Source organism: Myzus persicae, unplaced genomic scaffold (genome assembly GCF_001856785.1).
Source record: "Myzus persicae strain clone G006 unplaced genomic scaffold, MPER_G0061.0, whole genome shotgun sequence".
Classification (NCBI taxonomy): Eukaryota; Metazoa; Arthropoda; class Insecta; order Hemiptera; family Aphididae; genus Myzus; species Myzus persicae.
This window is the reverse complement of record NW_019103602.1, coordinates 1,601,380-1,617,608: the sequence shown is the minus strand read 5'-3', so window position 1 is coordinate 1,617,608 and position 16,229 is coordinate 1,601,380. Positions and strand designations below refer to the sequence as shown.

At 29.9% G+C, this 16,229-nt stretch overlaps 1 protein-coding gene across 1 annotated transcript; it reads left to right on the top strand.

The window, feature by feature from the left end:
• The first annotated feature begins 5,085 nt into the window (after positions 1-5,085).
• LOC111034866 (protein FAM3C-like) lies at positions 5,086-15,082 on the top strand. The gene is made up of 8 exons (XM_022316268.1): positions 5,086-5,256; positions 9,765-9,910; positions 10,004-10,153; positions 10,995-11,145; positions 11,245-11,480; positions 11,936-12,091; positions 12,164-12,259; positions 14,554-15,082. The coding sequence occupies exons 1-8, from the start codon at positions 5,207-5,209 to the stop codon at positions 14,616-14,618; spliced, it is 1,050 nt and encodes a 349-aa protein (XP_022171960.1). The 5' UTR covers positions 5,086-5,206; the 3' UTR covers positions 14,619-15,082.
• Positions 15,083-16,229: the final 1,147 nt, after the last annotated feature.

Here is a 16,229-nt window from a genome sequence, read left to right as displayed (position 1 = left end):
ATGATCAATTTTAATTAAACTTTTTTTATCGAGAGAAGTTTTTAAAATACATGGACATTTGTGACTATTTTTTTTGCAGCATTTCCACCTTATAAAATGTAAGCACTCTTTGTGCACAACATACATATGCTTTTTAAATGCCAACTTTTCTTTGCCCTTCTGGCTCTCGAAAATATCTAGAATGTCCATAACACTAAAACTATTCAAATAGAAATTAAAACAAAGCACAGAGAAATATATAATATACGAATTACGAAAGCACACTATAGTGACCACTGTAGTACTGTAGCACTGTAGTAATACTGAGAAATGAGCACGCACAGGACATTTTATAAATACACAAATTTTATAAATTACCGCTTCTAGAACATTAAAGATAAAGGTACCTTTCTTATCCGTCGCTGTACCTTGTTATTATATATCTGATCGATATGACAGACGTCTGACATACTGGCACAGTGCTCTGAATCGTTTTTATCGTAGGTAATAAATAATTTATCATTGAATCCAAAATTAACGTTATTTGTGTAAACATAATAATTGTACGTAAGGTATGTTATACATTTTGTAATTTTTTATTGTAATATTCAATATTTAGATTAATTTGCAAAATCTCATATGGGGGTTTTTTCCCGTGGTTATTTTTTCACGGGGTTATTTTTTCGGGGGTTTTTTTTTCGGGGTCTAAAATTCCGGGGATATTTTTTCCGGGGTTATTTTTTCGCGGTACCCCGACCAATACCCATTCAAGATTCAATCGATTAATCCTCACCCCACTTCACGTTTTCTATCTCATTTAAAAAGATAAGTTGATTATATATAAAATGAAGTGGCCGTTATTTATTTTCATATGAGCTATGTGTTGTACCCATCAATTTTTTTGGTTTTTTCCGATAATAGTATATTACAATTAATACATATTAATGATATGACGACACGCATAGGCGTAACTTGGCGGGGCCGAATGGGGGCAACTGAACTATGCTATTAAGTATTAGTTAATTGTAGACTGTTCTGAGGCGCTAGCACACGTGTTTTAACTTTAGAAAATTGCAAATTTGAAGATATTTTAAAAGTTTCTAATACTTATAATATAGAAATTGACGAGTTACACGCATAGTTAAAATTGTTTGGTAAAATGTGTCTTGTGAAACACATATTTGTCATTTGATAACTTTGAAGACCGTCTTAATTGATCTATGCTTCAAGATCTATCAAGTTCATTTGATAATATTTATATAAACTATTCAAACTTGTTTTATCAATTCCTATGAATTCGGCTTCATCAGATCGTTCATTTTCGTCGTTACGCCGTCTTAAAACTTATACTCGAAATAGTATTGGCCAAGAAAGGCTAAAGGATTTGGCTTTATTACATAAACAAAAAAAAAATTTAACCTAATTTTGATATAACTATTGTCCCATTCGGTGCATAATCAACGATTTTAGGAAGACAATTGCAACTAAAATAATTTTGGCTTCAAATTGATGTTTAAAAAAAATTGTTTTCTATAAAGTTTATTTGTAATTTGTATGCAACTGTAAATATTAATTAGGGTGTGAAAAAATTAGTAATTTTATTATTGTTTAGTTTAAAACATATAGTATATATAAAAATATTTGCTTAAAATGATTTAAATGAAAAATGGAATAAATATTATTTAAATAAGATTATTAAAATGTGTAGAGATTCGCAAAAATTATTTTTGCCCCCACGTGAATAGAGTCCAAGGTACTCCTATGACGACAGGAATAATAAAACCAAACAGTAAATAGCTGATTTTAAGTTGTATTTTGTAATATCTCGTTGAATATTTAAAAAAAATAAATCTTTGCACAATAATTTTAACATGTGTACTTAATCGTTCTTAAGGATCATGTAAACTCTTCACATTTCTCACCAGAATGATCTTAGTGACTGATAAAAATCAAGGTACTTCTAGGGGTTCGATTTAAAAAATGTTGAGATTTTTGATTTGATAAAGAAGTTCACTTTGCATCAATTGGAGCATATAATATTCAATATTTTTAACAGTTTTGAATGTATTTGTTATAAAAAATTTAAAAACTGATAAAATGTATAAGTAATGTTTATTCCCGTTAAGAATTTGCTAAAATTGAAAAAGGGCTCCGACCGGTGCAAAGTAATCTTGTTTATGTATTTAAACATTACATTCTTTAATTTTTTTTAATTTGGACCTTTGGAAGTATTTCCATTTTTTCCAGGCGTATAGTTATTTATATCATTTTCTACGCTGAGACGAGCAGTGAAATAACACCCTTAGCATTTGCTTTAACCAATTTTAGGTTCACAACGTGCTTACAAAACTGCTCTTCGTGTTTCAAAACTGACTACAGTTAAATTATGATATCAAATTTAAGTAATTCATACAGTCGGGGATAGAATCTTTTTGTATAATATTATCCAAGCGTAATGTCATTGGTAATATAGACAAGGAAAATTATTGTAATTATTAAGATGATTATAAAATGGATCAATTATTTATTGAATTAAAATTAAACATTTCAAAACATAAATGTACATAACATTTTTTTTTTTTTATTGATCAATTCTCTTCAGCAACAAAGGTCAATAGCGTAAAGTGTGTTTTCATTTTTTTACACAATTTTTTCTTAAATATATTATCAAATTGTTTTACATAAATGATTTATTTTATGAATGTTTTACTTGGTTGTTTATTTCTGCTTGGGATTCTATGATTTGAATGGGTTTTCTTATGAATTGATTTCGTTTCTTGCTCTTTCATTTTTGAGACAGTCCGTTCAATTATGTTTGATTGTAATTTGGATTCCGCATGTGGTACATTATATTTGAGAACTTCTTTGGCCATTAAGAAACCGTGTGCACAGATACAAATTATTTGCTATAGTTATTATTTGATAGAGTATTAGTCTTATTACTCACGACGAACTTTAGGTTTTGGGAAAAATACGAATGTATTACTTTTACAATGACGTGTTTTTTATTTTAGTTTATCAGTAGGTATTTATACTTGTCCGTTATCATCCTTATTGGAGAGTTAAAAATGTTTTAATCTTTAATTTCAATACATTTTTGGTGGAAAAGTGGATCTAGTTGGTACTTTGGTAAACAATTCTTAGAACTTTTTTTAATAATTGACAAAAACTGCCAAAAACAAAAAAAAAAAATTTGGGATAAACAAGATTTTTTATTTTGTTATTTTATTATAGTTCAAAAACTAATAAATAATAATAAGCATAATTATTTGAAATTTTACCAAATGTTTGTAATAGCATTATGATATGTTTATAGATAATATACATTATATTACAAATTGGGTACATTGCACAATATTATTGTCAACATTTTAAAGATATTTGAATTTTTCGATTGATTTTTAATTTTTTCCCCATAAATATCGATTAAAAAATGTATTCTTGTTCAAAAAGTTTGAAAAATTGCAAATAAGATTTATCACAAATTGTTACAGGAATTTAAAAAAAAAGTTGAACGTAAATCTACATCATTTTTTCTTATGAGCGTTTGGAGTGCAAATTTTCATAAAATTCGACAAAATCAGGTACATTTACATAAATATAGTAAAACGCTGTCTGTAAAAAGCATTATTTTTTTTGTGACTTCGATCGATTGGCAACAAAAAACAAATAAGTATATGATATATTGTATGCTGTGAATTGGCGTACATATGGGTTGCAGAGTACTTAATTAGCATCCCCAGATTATTTTCAGTCAGAAATATTGTTTAAAGTGTAATTGTGCGTTTATAAGAATGAGTTTATTCCAGACTCCAGTTTGCATCGGACTTTCGGAAATGCACTGATGCCACGGACATAAACTCGTATTTACTGTTTGAATATGTTAATAAAACATTAATTAAATTGAACAAAATGAAAGTGATGAGAGCAGGGAAAACGTGTATGGTCCTGATTGCATCCCTTGTTCATCGAAGAACGTCATAGTCGTTGAAATAATCGGTTAAAATGTATAGGTCAAAAAACGATTTTTTATTGAAAATCAGATTCGCTACCTACACTTGGATTCTTTTTAACGTAGTAATTTATAATTTTATTTGAAATGAAACTAATCTATGCCCGATGTGTACAACCGTATAGGCGTTGTAGGCGGCGAGGGCTCAAAGCCCCCGAGGGTCCCTTTGGAGTGAAACATTTTAGCACTCCCAAGTTTAACACCGAATGCGCGCCTACGATACTGTGGTGGTGTTTGGTTCATTTTCAAAGTACCTATGTATGCTTAATGATGGTCAGGCCCAGATAGAACCGACGAGGTACCGAGTTGAACTCGGTGGGCCGGCTTAGTAGTATCTTTATATTATTTATCTATGTCAACTGCTTAATATAATATGTATAATTATTTATACTGTATGATATTATATATTACGATGTTATTATTAAAACATGGATAGCTATTAATGACTTTATCTTATTGACAAATGGGCCGTTAACTTTCTTAGGGCCGGTTAAAATCGTAAAACTCGGTGGGCCTTGCCCATCCGGCGCTGATTATGATTACCCCGTTAAAGGTTTTGTGCGTGTGGGCCCCGTGGAAATAATCTCTCCACGGGTGTGCGACGCCCCTCCTCCCCTGCAGCTTACACACCCCATAATAGATTATTCTGGTTCTTAATTAACCTCCTGTCTTATTATATTTTATGTTTACTGTGTCTGTATAGTGCATTTATTCTCACTGAACAGTTGAACAGATGTGTTTTATTAGACGTTTGCGGCGAAGGACTCTGATGTAGACAACCACTGCTACAGTCATGTGAGCGACAAAAAATCGGATTTCGTAAAAAATATGGCCAGATCTCTATGTCAGCTATTGCGACCGCGATAGACGATATCTGCAGTATATTAGTCTTGGGTACACATATTATATAAAACAACCCTGCAACCTGCACCACCGCATTGTCGTCGCCTCCTCACCCTGCCGCGGGACGGCGATGCGGGACGCCGACGGCCGTCAGCTGGCCGTGAAAAATCAATACGCTCGTCCTATATTATGCGGCATTCACCCCCGCCAGCCGATCGGTCACGAATGCGGTGGTTGTATGCCTATACGACTCAGCGTCGGCGGAGACCGAGTGATAACAGAACAGTAATAATATCAACACGCACCTTATCAGTCGAATTATAGTTCAAAATCCTCGGTAACAGCCACCGCTGTCCCGCGAACGACGACGACATGCCAACCAAATATTACTCCGTTTACAGTCACCGGTACATGATCAGCAGGTAAGCCATCACATACAAGTGCGTAATTAAATATTAGGTAATATATAGCCGTGTAGGCAGGTGATGAGGTAAGTGCGCACATACATTTCACGGGCGCTTGCTTGTCACTTGCGGCAGTGAACGATAGTATTGCATGAGCCGATGGAATGTATTACTCTGCCGTAAAGCAGAGGCGTGTCGAACACGCGGTCAGCGGGCCGCATACGGCTGCCGTCTGATTTTTTTAGGTCCGCCGATAACGACCACAGTGAAGAATTGACCGGAAAAAAAAATCATATCATTTTCCTCTCGTGTCACTGCAACTGTGCTTACCAGAGGTATACGTTATGTTACTTTCGTCTTATCTTCTGATTAACTTTGATCGAATACGTATTGTATGCGATATTATGGTTATTGTAACTTGTGAGCAACGAACACGATAAACAATTTGTATAAAATGTTTTTTTTTTTTGAGATAAATTTGTATGCGCGGACCGCATAGTCAACTGTTCAATGTATTTGGCACAGTTAACATAGGTACTTTGAATTTGACTTGCCAGCCTTCAAGCGTCTGTACGTATAGGTAGTACATTATAGTATTTACGTGTGATGGTATTCGATCGGAATGCTTCGATGGCCCTCAAAAGGTTGTCGGACATCGAACGGCAGTAAAATTTCTTATTTTTTTTTTTTTTTAAATAATATTGTACTATTATCAAACCATTGCATAGCTGCAGCAAAAACGAGAGATTGTGAACAACGAAACTGCTTATTTATGTGTATATAACGCGGATGATAACGTTGTAGTATACTATATAGTAATATACTGCACCCGACGATATTCAATGTAAAGCTATTCAAGAATGATGTTTCGATTTCTTTTTTTTTAGGGTTTTAAAGAGTTGTTTTCGGGGTCGTGTTTAGAGTCTGTTTCCCCGAGTGGCTGATTTTTTAAAAAATACACATTGTTTTAATCCTCTCGTATTATAATATAATCAATATTTCTTACGATTAATATTATATTTTTTTAAATTTTCTAACATAATTTATACTATTATCACTATAATTATTGTGTTAACGCTTTAGCAGCAATAAACATTGAAAATGTCCTAACCTTCACTATCTACCGGAAAAATTGCAGGTTTTTTAAGTTGTGAATATTTTTGTGTGAATGGGTCGTTTTTTTTGTTCCCCCGCGCATATATTTTAAAAATACAGCATTGGTTGTATTTGCTATTTGTTTCCATAATAATGATTATAGTTATTGTGCCAAGAACCTATTTTATAAAAGTAGGTTCTTATTTCTATCTTAACCTGTTTTATATAAATATCAATGTATTTATCAATATGTTTTATTATGCACCAAAGCTATTTAGTATTTATGTTTCATATGTAAGTGTTTTTATTGTTTGGCACATCTTCGTTTAAATTCCATCTTATAGTGTTTGTTTCTTATAATTTGTAAAACATATAAAAACTTATAATACCTATTAAGTATTATGAACCACAAGAACAAAATATATACCTTATTTTTTTTCGGGTATAACTCTGGTACAGCAAAACTACTTGTATATGTGTCGAATAAATTGCCTATTGAGTACCTATTTTTAAATTTTTTAAATTGCATAGTTATTAAATTAGGTATTTTTTTATGAAGCTTATATTTAATTAATTTGTATACATTTATAAAGTTATGTTTATTATTTATTATAACGATAACGATTTAGAGCAATCATAATCAATAAATCTAAAATAAATAGCAATTAAAAATTAGTAATTTATATAAAACGATGTAAATTATATCCGTAATACACACAATTATAAACAAATTAAATATTTAAATAATCATATAGTTTGTACACGAACAACTTACTGTATAGACGATTTAAGGAAATAATATAGGAGTTATCATGCGTTGTTTTTTTGTTTCGGTAAATTTAATGTAATTTTTCAAATAAAATATATAAAATAATATACGCACTTTAACTTATAAGTACCTACTTAACAAACATTCACTTTTACCCAACATTTAAATCATTAATTAATTATTATCGTTGAAGACTACCACCAAATACAATTTTTATCTTTTACGTTTTTATGATATTATAATTTTTTACATCAATTATAAATGTAAAACATTTATAAAAAATACACAATATATGCATATTTTATACATGTCTCAATCATTTAAATAAGACCTATACACTGAAAATATGAAAACAAGCGATTTAATATCCACACCCAACCTTGCTCCAAGCTTACAATACAATGTTAATTAGAAAACTTGTTGGTATGCAGATGATTGAAAATCCTTGCTCTCATTATTACTATAGTTTGTAATACTTACAATTAAATTAAAAATAACCTTTAAAGTATAGTTTGATTTGTGAGTTGATATTCTATACTATTTAAGTGTTTAAAATTTAAATAACATATTTCTACTTCCTAGTGTACCTGTCTACATAATGACAACCTTATATTTATAGGTAAATTATGGAAAAAAAACTTTTAAAAAATACCCTGGTAAATGATAATATAATACGATTGTACGCAAAGGCGCTGAACTCTAAAATTTTTTGTGAAGCGAAATCTAAAATTGTTATCCAATAACCAGCCCACCCACAACAACTTCACAGTCATTTAAATTGAAAGAGTGAAGTGATCGCTTCACATGATCTATAAATTCGGAGCATCTGTTTATACCAATCGAAGTAATCTCATCATACCTATACTAAAAGTGAAGGTTCTAGATAAATGCAATAGTATTAATATTTACTTAATTTAAGATTTAAGATTTAAGTGTGATATAATGCCGTTTAATAGTACACTGTAAAGTATAATATGTTCTATACAATATCATAATATTATACGAGTTCTTGTATATTTTGATTTTTCTTTTACTTAAAATATAAATTGTAATTATTTATTTTTAAATTTAAAATAAACTTAAAGCAATGGCACACTTTTAACGATCTTTCAGATTAAAAAAATCTTTAAAAAAGTTTTTTTTAATTTACTTGGATGTATGAATAATAGACAAAGATACGACGTGTGACAAATACATATTGTGTTGGGCAGTTAGCTAGGCTACTCATTTTATAATTATTTACTTTATAGTTAGATAAGCGATAACTAATCACCGATTAGACTTTAATAATATAGTAAATAGTGATGGTACAAAACATACATTAGTCATCATATATAATATAAGGTCATAATACAATAAGATATTTTTAATCTACATTTTCATGATGAATGAACATTACATTATTATCGCCATTATTTGTTTTAGATTCTAGTTCTTGGTTTTACAATAATTAAGTGTGTTTTTTTTATCTGTGTTTGATGCAGTAATTTGATGCAAACCGGATCTATTCGGTCTTATATGGGGATCGAATGTAAACAATTCCAGTACTTTTCAATTTTTAGACGTGATATTGTTATTTTTAAATGTTGGCTCTTTTTGCGTGGCATTGAAATTTTTAAATGATTACATTCTTTTAAATTTGTTTATGTATGATAAAAATGTTGTTTATGGGTAAAAAAAATTTGACAATAGACCTAGAAGTTAGAAGGTAGTTGATCTTACTGCAGCAACTTAAATAATTTAAAAACACATATCATGCACAATCTTTTATAGACTTTACAACCTTTTTTACAATATTGACAAAATTGGGTATTCGAACGAAAAATGTAGACCTTAGTTATTTTATTGAAGATTATATAATTCAAAAAATATTATTCTTAGGGACTTGTAACTTTTCACCATTACATGCATTATTATTTAGACGCTAACACAATAAAATAATATTTTCAGAATATTTAAGCTATTTATACCATTGCATTCACCTATTCGCACCATTGTAGGTGCGTTAATATAGATTGTAATATTAAGTAGGTACACATAAAATCATTACTATAATTATTACATAATATTTTTTTTTTTTTTGGCAAAAATTAGTTCAACCTATATTAGCGGCCATATTACTAATATAAATATATGTTACTAATTGCAATATAAGTATATAATTAATTATTATTAGAAATATATAGGCGGACAGTCTCCGATAAAATTCGTTTTTCGTATATATAATGATTAATCACTGAACTCAAATTGAATACATCTATTATTATATACTACTGTGACCTATTCAATGACGATGTATACTCAAAAATTACTATAAAGCAGAATTTATGTTAACAATAAATAAGATACAATCTAATTTTGGAAATTTAACCCATAGGTTATCTAGGTAGGTATTGTATAACTATGCGTAAGTTTGTTACAAACTACAAATTACTATTTTAAATATGATTTTAAATTAATAGTACCTATTTATAAGTATAATACATAAATCTCAAGTTGAATACCAGAAAGTATAATCATTAATGCATAGATTACATACATTTTTGTTTTATTATTACACTACGCATTGTTATAATATCTATTAACTAAATATTAATTAGCTATTATCATCCAACAATTGAAAATGTAAATCTAAAAATTATATAATTGCTTGTTTTATAAGGAATTTTACAAGAAAAAATAAGAGAAAGGACACTTTGGGACTGTTGCCGGTTGTACGTGACTTGAGAAACGGGGCCGGCGATAGCGTAAGTGATCATGGTAACAACAGAACGAGAAAGGACGATTCGCTCTGCGACATCCTGTCGAGTAAGCCAATACGAGCGATAGTGGACTTCACGGAAATAATGTAATTTTTTCTTCGATATCTTGATGTATTATTTTTTTCCTATATTAAAATAGGTCCGTCATTCCGATTCGTGATCTGCTTGATCATCGTAATGGTTGTTTTACTATACAAGTCGGTTTACATGGATTATTTCCACTTGAAGAATGAAAAATCTTCCATATCGATCACTAAGACTTCATGGAACTCTACCAAAACGTCACACGGTCAGTAAATACGTAAACTTTATGCGTGATCAAATATTCATAAATAAAACCCGAATGTGCATATACGTGACGTATATTTATATTTTACAATAATCGGTATTACACATATTATTATATATTCATGCAATGACATTTCATTAGATTTTAAGTACTTCGCATAGTATGACTTGGCATTGTGCGATATTTGCACAATATGTTGTTAAAAATAAATTCTAGTTAATTGGCCATAATTTTAACGACAGACTATTGTCAAAGAGTTCACCGTCGACAATACAGCATTGATATATATATTATAACTATATGTAGGTACTTATACCTATACTAGTATATACTTATAAATTATAATAAACAATCCTACTTTTATCTGCCAAATGCATTTAATCGATTGACAATTAGCACCTTTGATGAATAATATACGCCATTTAAGCACAAAGCTGGGTACATACGTTTGTGGGCACTACCTTAATAATTGATTCTGAAGTTTAATTAATTTCAAACATGCATTTACTACGTAGGTACTTGATAAATGATAATCTAATTATTCATCTCTCACCAATTGTTAAGTTTAAATTCTATAATTATAATTAATCAGTCCATTTTATCGGACTCGACACGATTTATGAGCACATTAAAATACCTACATTATTAATGCTATTTGAAAATGTACACATTTTCAGATGATGCGTGCTTATATTGGTCTTACAATGTTTTATTTTAATTGGCGATATTATCATAAATATTATAATTTTTTTTTTCATAAATCTCTCAATATTTACTTTTAAGGTCTGAGAGAGAAATACAAAGTTTTAGGTAACTAATTAATTTATGTCTGTAATTTTAGGATACGATGACGGAAAACCAACAATTGAAGTAATCGAGATCCTACCAAATTGTGGATTACAAACCATTTGCTCGGACAATGCTTTTCCAATTCATATATATACAGGAAAAAATAAAACCGACTTTCCGAGGTTGTGTATCATGGGCAAATAGTATGTATTAAAACTGCGTTTTGGGAAAATCGATTCAATTATTATTCCGTAATTGTTGGATTAATTTAATTCAATTTAATTTTTTTTAAATTTATATAGCGTTATGTCATTTAACCGAACTGCAGGTGGTCGTGGAATCAACGTAGCCGTGATAGAGTCAACTACATATACCATCATGGATGTTAAAAACTTTGATACGTATGAGTATAATAGCTCAAATTTAGATGAATGGCTTGATCACATGGTTAAAGTGGGGGATGTAGTAATATTTTTCACATTCGACGAGGCGTCTAAAAAGTTAACAAAAAACACAAGAAATGTCTTATACAATATGGGTAAGTACCTAATACTAAGTGTATTTAAACATATAATATGAGACTGACTTAAGAAAATAAGATAAAGAGAATAGTTCAAGATAAAAAGTGTAACACACTGTATACGACTGTGTTTAACATAGGTACATATTTATACAATAGACATTCTTTTTACTAGAAACCTACCTACTTAAGTACATTCGGACTGATTTCGTATTTCATTAATAATTGTTTTCACCGTGAAGAAAATTTAAATAATGATAATATAGTATTGAAATTATAAATTGCATAAAATAGCTAATCGGTACACAAATATTATTATTTTTTTCATTATATTTGTGATTGAACTTTATGAAAATAATTATTATTTAAGAAAAATATTCATAACTTAATTTTTGTCAATCTTATATTATAATTGAAAATAATATTATACGGCCCATAACAATGATATTTGTATGATTAAAAAAACCGTATAGGGAGTGGGAAAATTCAAGACTTATGGTACAGATGTCAATGGTTTATGGTGACACAAAAAGGAATTCAAGGCATCACGCCGTATGAAAAAATCACATACTCGCATAAGAACAATTGGGCAAATGTATTAGATGAAAAATTATGTGTTCCATTTCAAAGTAAATTAAGACTATTGCCAATCATTGAAAAAATGACCGATTATACTGTTTTTTTTTTCTTTCGATTTACAGTAACAGGAAATCCAATTGTTTCTGACGATTTATCCAATGATCAACTGTCGTTTTGCAACGCCACGTTTGATGAGTATACCGAGTACTGCAATGAAAGTAAGCCATATTTTATCGATTATTCTAATAATTATTATATTTTGATCTAGGTAGGCCCGGACTTATAGAATAATGGGCCTCTCCAAACAGCAAATATATAACGTATCACAAATATACCACCAAAATATTTTTTTAATTTAATAAAACATGAGGAATGTAAAACATTTGAAAAAATACATATAATAGTATAACATTCAAAATGTACATAAATTAATTACTGATACATGTATTATTTATCATTCGTTAGATACGGTTAAATAATCTATAATTAGATTATAGAAAAACTATCGACATTTCTCATGGCCTATTAACCTTTAAAAATTTTAAATTCACACCGTATGATAAAAACATTCTTAAATATTTAATGGGGCCATTAGAGCGATCCTGACTATAAGAATAATGTTTAAATTATTCGTATACTTTTACAATAATTTCACACTATTTTTTTTAATTTTAATATAATATTAATTAACGTTATACATAAAAAATGTTGCCCACCGTAGGCGTTCATCGTCATTGAGTAGATTATTGTAATGTATGTGTTAATTTGAATTTAAACTCAAATATAAAAATCGTTATAACTATACGTATACCTACCAAAAACGATTCTGAGAGGAATCTGAATTTCTGAGGATGTTAGGTACTCCTATATTATATTATAGGTATATTTAAACTTATATTAGTAATTTAGTTTTTTACACCTAAGTAATAGGGTTGGTTGAATTAATTTTCCCCAAAAATATATCGTACAGTATATTATATAATAATAAATAATAATATTATTATTTCATATGATAACTATCTGTCTATCTGTTGTTAATTTAATAAAATATCCATGATTGTACAGATTTAAACATAAGTATTAAAGCTATATAAAAAAAATATATTATAATTGTATGTATTTTTATATTTTTAAGTTACTGTAAAAAAACTGAGGAAGAACTTTTTATTACATTTTCAAGCCTTAACTCTTAAAACCAAAAATGTTTTTGGAAAAAAATAATTTTCGAGGTTTTGATGGTTTTCTTCAAAATTTCAAATTAAAAATCTTATAAAAAACAGCTGTATTTATGTATTTTTGATATTCTTAAAATACTATTAAAAAAACTTATGAGCAACCGTGTATGCAATTTTCAAACTTATTGACTGGGCATAACTAAAAAAAATATTTATAAGTAGGTACCTATAGTTAAAACAAAAAAAATTTTTTGAAAAATATACCATGTCTAGAAAATGATTATATATAGATATTTTGTTAACTTTCAATTATTTACAGTTAATTATTATTCATTTTTAATATTATTTTTGATAAAAAAAAAAAAGAAAATCTATTATATCGATATTGCATTGTATATATTAGTTTTTCTCGATTATTTAGAAAAATAGATAGGAAGGTACTGGGAATTTTTTACACTTTTGATCTCAAATAATCAATTAGTTCCAATTCATCAGAAACCACTCTTGAAGTTTAAGATCGAAGCAATGTTAATAGGTACAACTGTTAAAAATGTTTTCAGGCACTTAAAAAAAAAAATATAAGATTACTTATTTTATTTTAAATCAATATACAGACTCCGCTTCGCTCAGAATCTAAAACGTTAAAATATGAAAAAAATGTCATAACCTTATGCTTTAAATTTTTTTCGACATTCTGTTGTTTGTTGTATATTTTTATTTGTTTTCAAAAACATACTAAATAGTTACAATCATTATCATTTTTTTTTTTAAAGATAAGACTTATTCAATGACATTACCGAGGCAGTTATTATCAATAAAAAAATAACTAATTAATCAATAAGGCTGTTGCATTTAATATACAGACATTAATTTGTTTACAATATATTATTATAATATATAATATGAGTTTGGGTAAGTTTGAAACTAAAATTATTTTGCCAAGAAACCCAACGAACGACCTTACGACGAAAACCAACGATTTCTTATCAAACTAATTATTATTTATACTGTTTGTCTTTCGACGCAATCAGTTTACAATATTCTACTCGTTAATCGTTATATCAGTTAGATAATAGCGATTTGGTTCATTTACTATTTAGTACGTATTTGTTTGTGGTCAGTGGTAACGACCGTTCGACTAATCCCATTAGATTCGCGTACTCATAATAATATAATCTGTCGTTAAACTCATTTTTCCTCACACAGTTTATGTCCGTATGTATTCTTAATTTTTTTTCTCATCTCTGACATCTAGTCGTCGATGGAATAATTAATATACCACCACCACCACTGGCACCGCATCAATTATGATTGACGAGTGAAATAATGTGTTGCAGGTAATGAACATACCGGAAGCCATAATTACGGTTACACGAGAAGTGAGTCCCGAGAAAGTCGCTGAACAACGCCTAGTCGATTGCAGCTCGACCGAACGGAATAAACGGGGTAATCGCCACCGGGTTGTTTTAATATAATATTATACCCGATAGAAGTTATCGACACCAGTAGCGGTTCCAGAGGTTGTTCAAGGGGGGGGGGGGAGTGGATTTTCGAAAAATATTTACATGATACATCGTCTGTAATGATCCTCATAATGTTAGCAGCAAAACCATACAACAGATACTTTTGAAATACATCCAGCAAACTTATTGGACTTTGTTCGACTTTATTTTTACCGTTTGAGCTTTAGAAACTTTTGTGTTTCCAACTATACACCAACACCACAACTATAATGGTTGGGCCGATAGCTTTGTGAGGGTTTGTATCATGCGAAATTCTATCGACTGCAAACACGACTGTATAATATATAATATATATATATATATTTAGCGTTAGAGCTTATACGTTTTAAGAATATATTGTAACCGTAAATCATAATATTATTGTAATAAACAATTATTATAGGATATCACAATAACTTTGTAAGAAAACACCATTAAAGAGAGTGGGGGGGGGGGAGGGGAGGAAGCGCAATAGTGCTTTATTTATTTATAACTCTAATTTCGTTTTGTTTTTTTTTTCCCGTAACACAAGTGTGTATTTTCTCCGTACAATTTGCAGCGTGCGGAGGACACGCCGACGTGTAACCCGCCGATTAGTTTAGGTCCCTACGTAGGTTTACGGTATATAGGTATGTAATATACATATTATATTTTATACAATGTGTCATTATTGTTATGTGCATGACATGCAGATACAATATTATATAGGTTATATTTTTGCATTGTCCAATGAGAGTAGTAGCGAGCTTGATAATATTATAATTTCATCACGGTACACGAAATTCCTGCCGCACATATTATTATATTGTATTGTGCCCATAATGGCATTCAACATGTGTCCCGTGCCTACAAGACTGCTGCAGCGGCAGCGGTCCGAGTGCACCAGGCCGTCGATCACGGAGGCCACTCGACGATTAATCAAACGATCGCCCTTTCGACGACCCTTTATCTCTTTCTTTCTTTCCCCGTTTTTTTTTTTTTTCCCCGTGGGCGCGTTAAACGATTTCACACTGGCTAAGTTTTCTGAATGAGACACCTATAAAAGTAAATTACAAACAGGATACACACCGAATCCGAAGATAATCGGACAAAAATGTGGGTAGACTGCCCGAAGTGACATTGTAATACAATGCATAATATGTAAAATGCGGTGTGCAAAACCCCCGAAAAATCACAGTGCCTTTTAAACGCTTTATTGCAGCGGACGCCAGATCTGACTGCATTTTTTTCTACGTAAAATGTCTCCAACCACAGTTGTCGTTGGGGGGTTAATGTGCGATGGTGCATTATACGTATCAAATGTCAAGTATAATTTACTCATGTTCCATCCATAACTAATTCTTGAAAAAAACACCGATAGGTACACGTTCTCATATTACGCAGTATGCCTATACGATACATTCAACTATAATTAATATTAATTTATCAGTTTGTATATTATGCTTATGCTTTTTAATACGAATTTTGATACAACCCTAAAGCATAGTGCTATATACAAAGAGGATCTGAGT

Coding starts and splice junctions, on each gene's coding strand:
- LOC111034866 (XM_022316268.1), top strand. CDS start 5,207: ATGCCAACCAAATATTACTCCGTTTACAGTCACCGGTACATGATCAGC. Junction 5,257..9,764: donor CACCGGTACATGATCAGCAG/GTAAGCCATCAC, acceptor TTGTTTTATAAG/GAATTTTACAAGAAAAAATA. Junction 11,146..11,244: donor TTGTGTATCATGGGCAAATA/GTATGTATTAAA, acceptor AAATTTATATAG/CGTTATGTCATTTAACCGAA.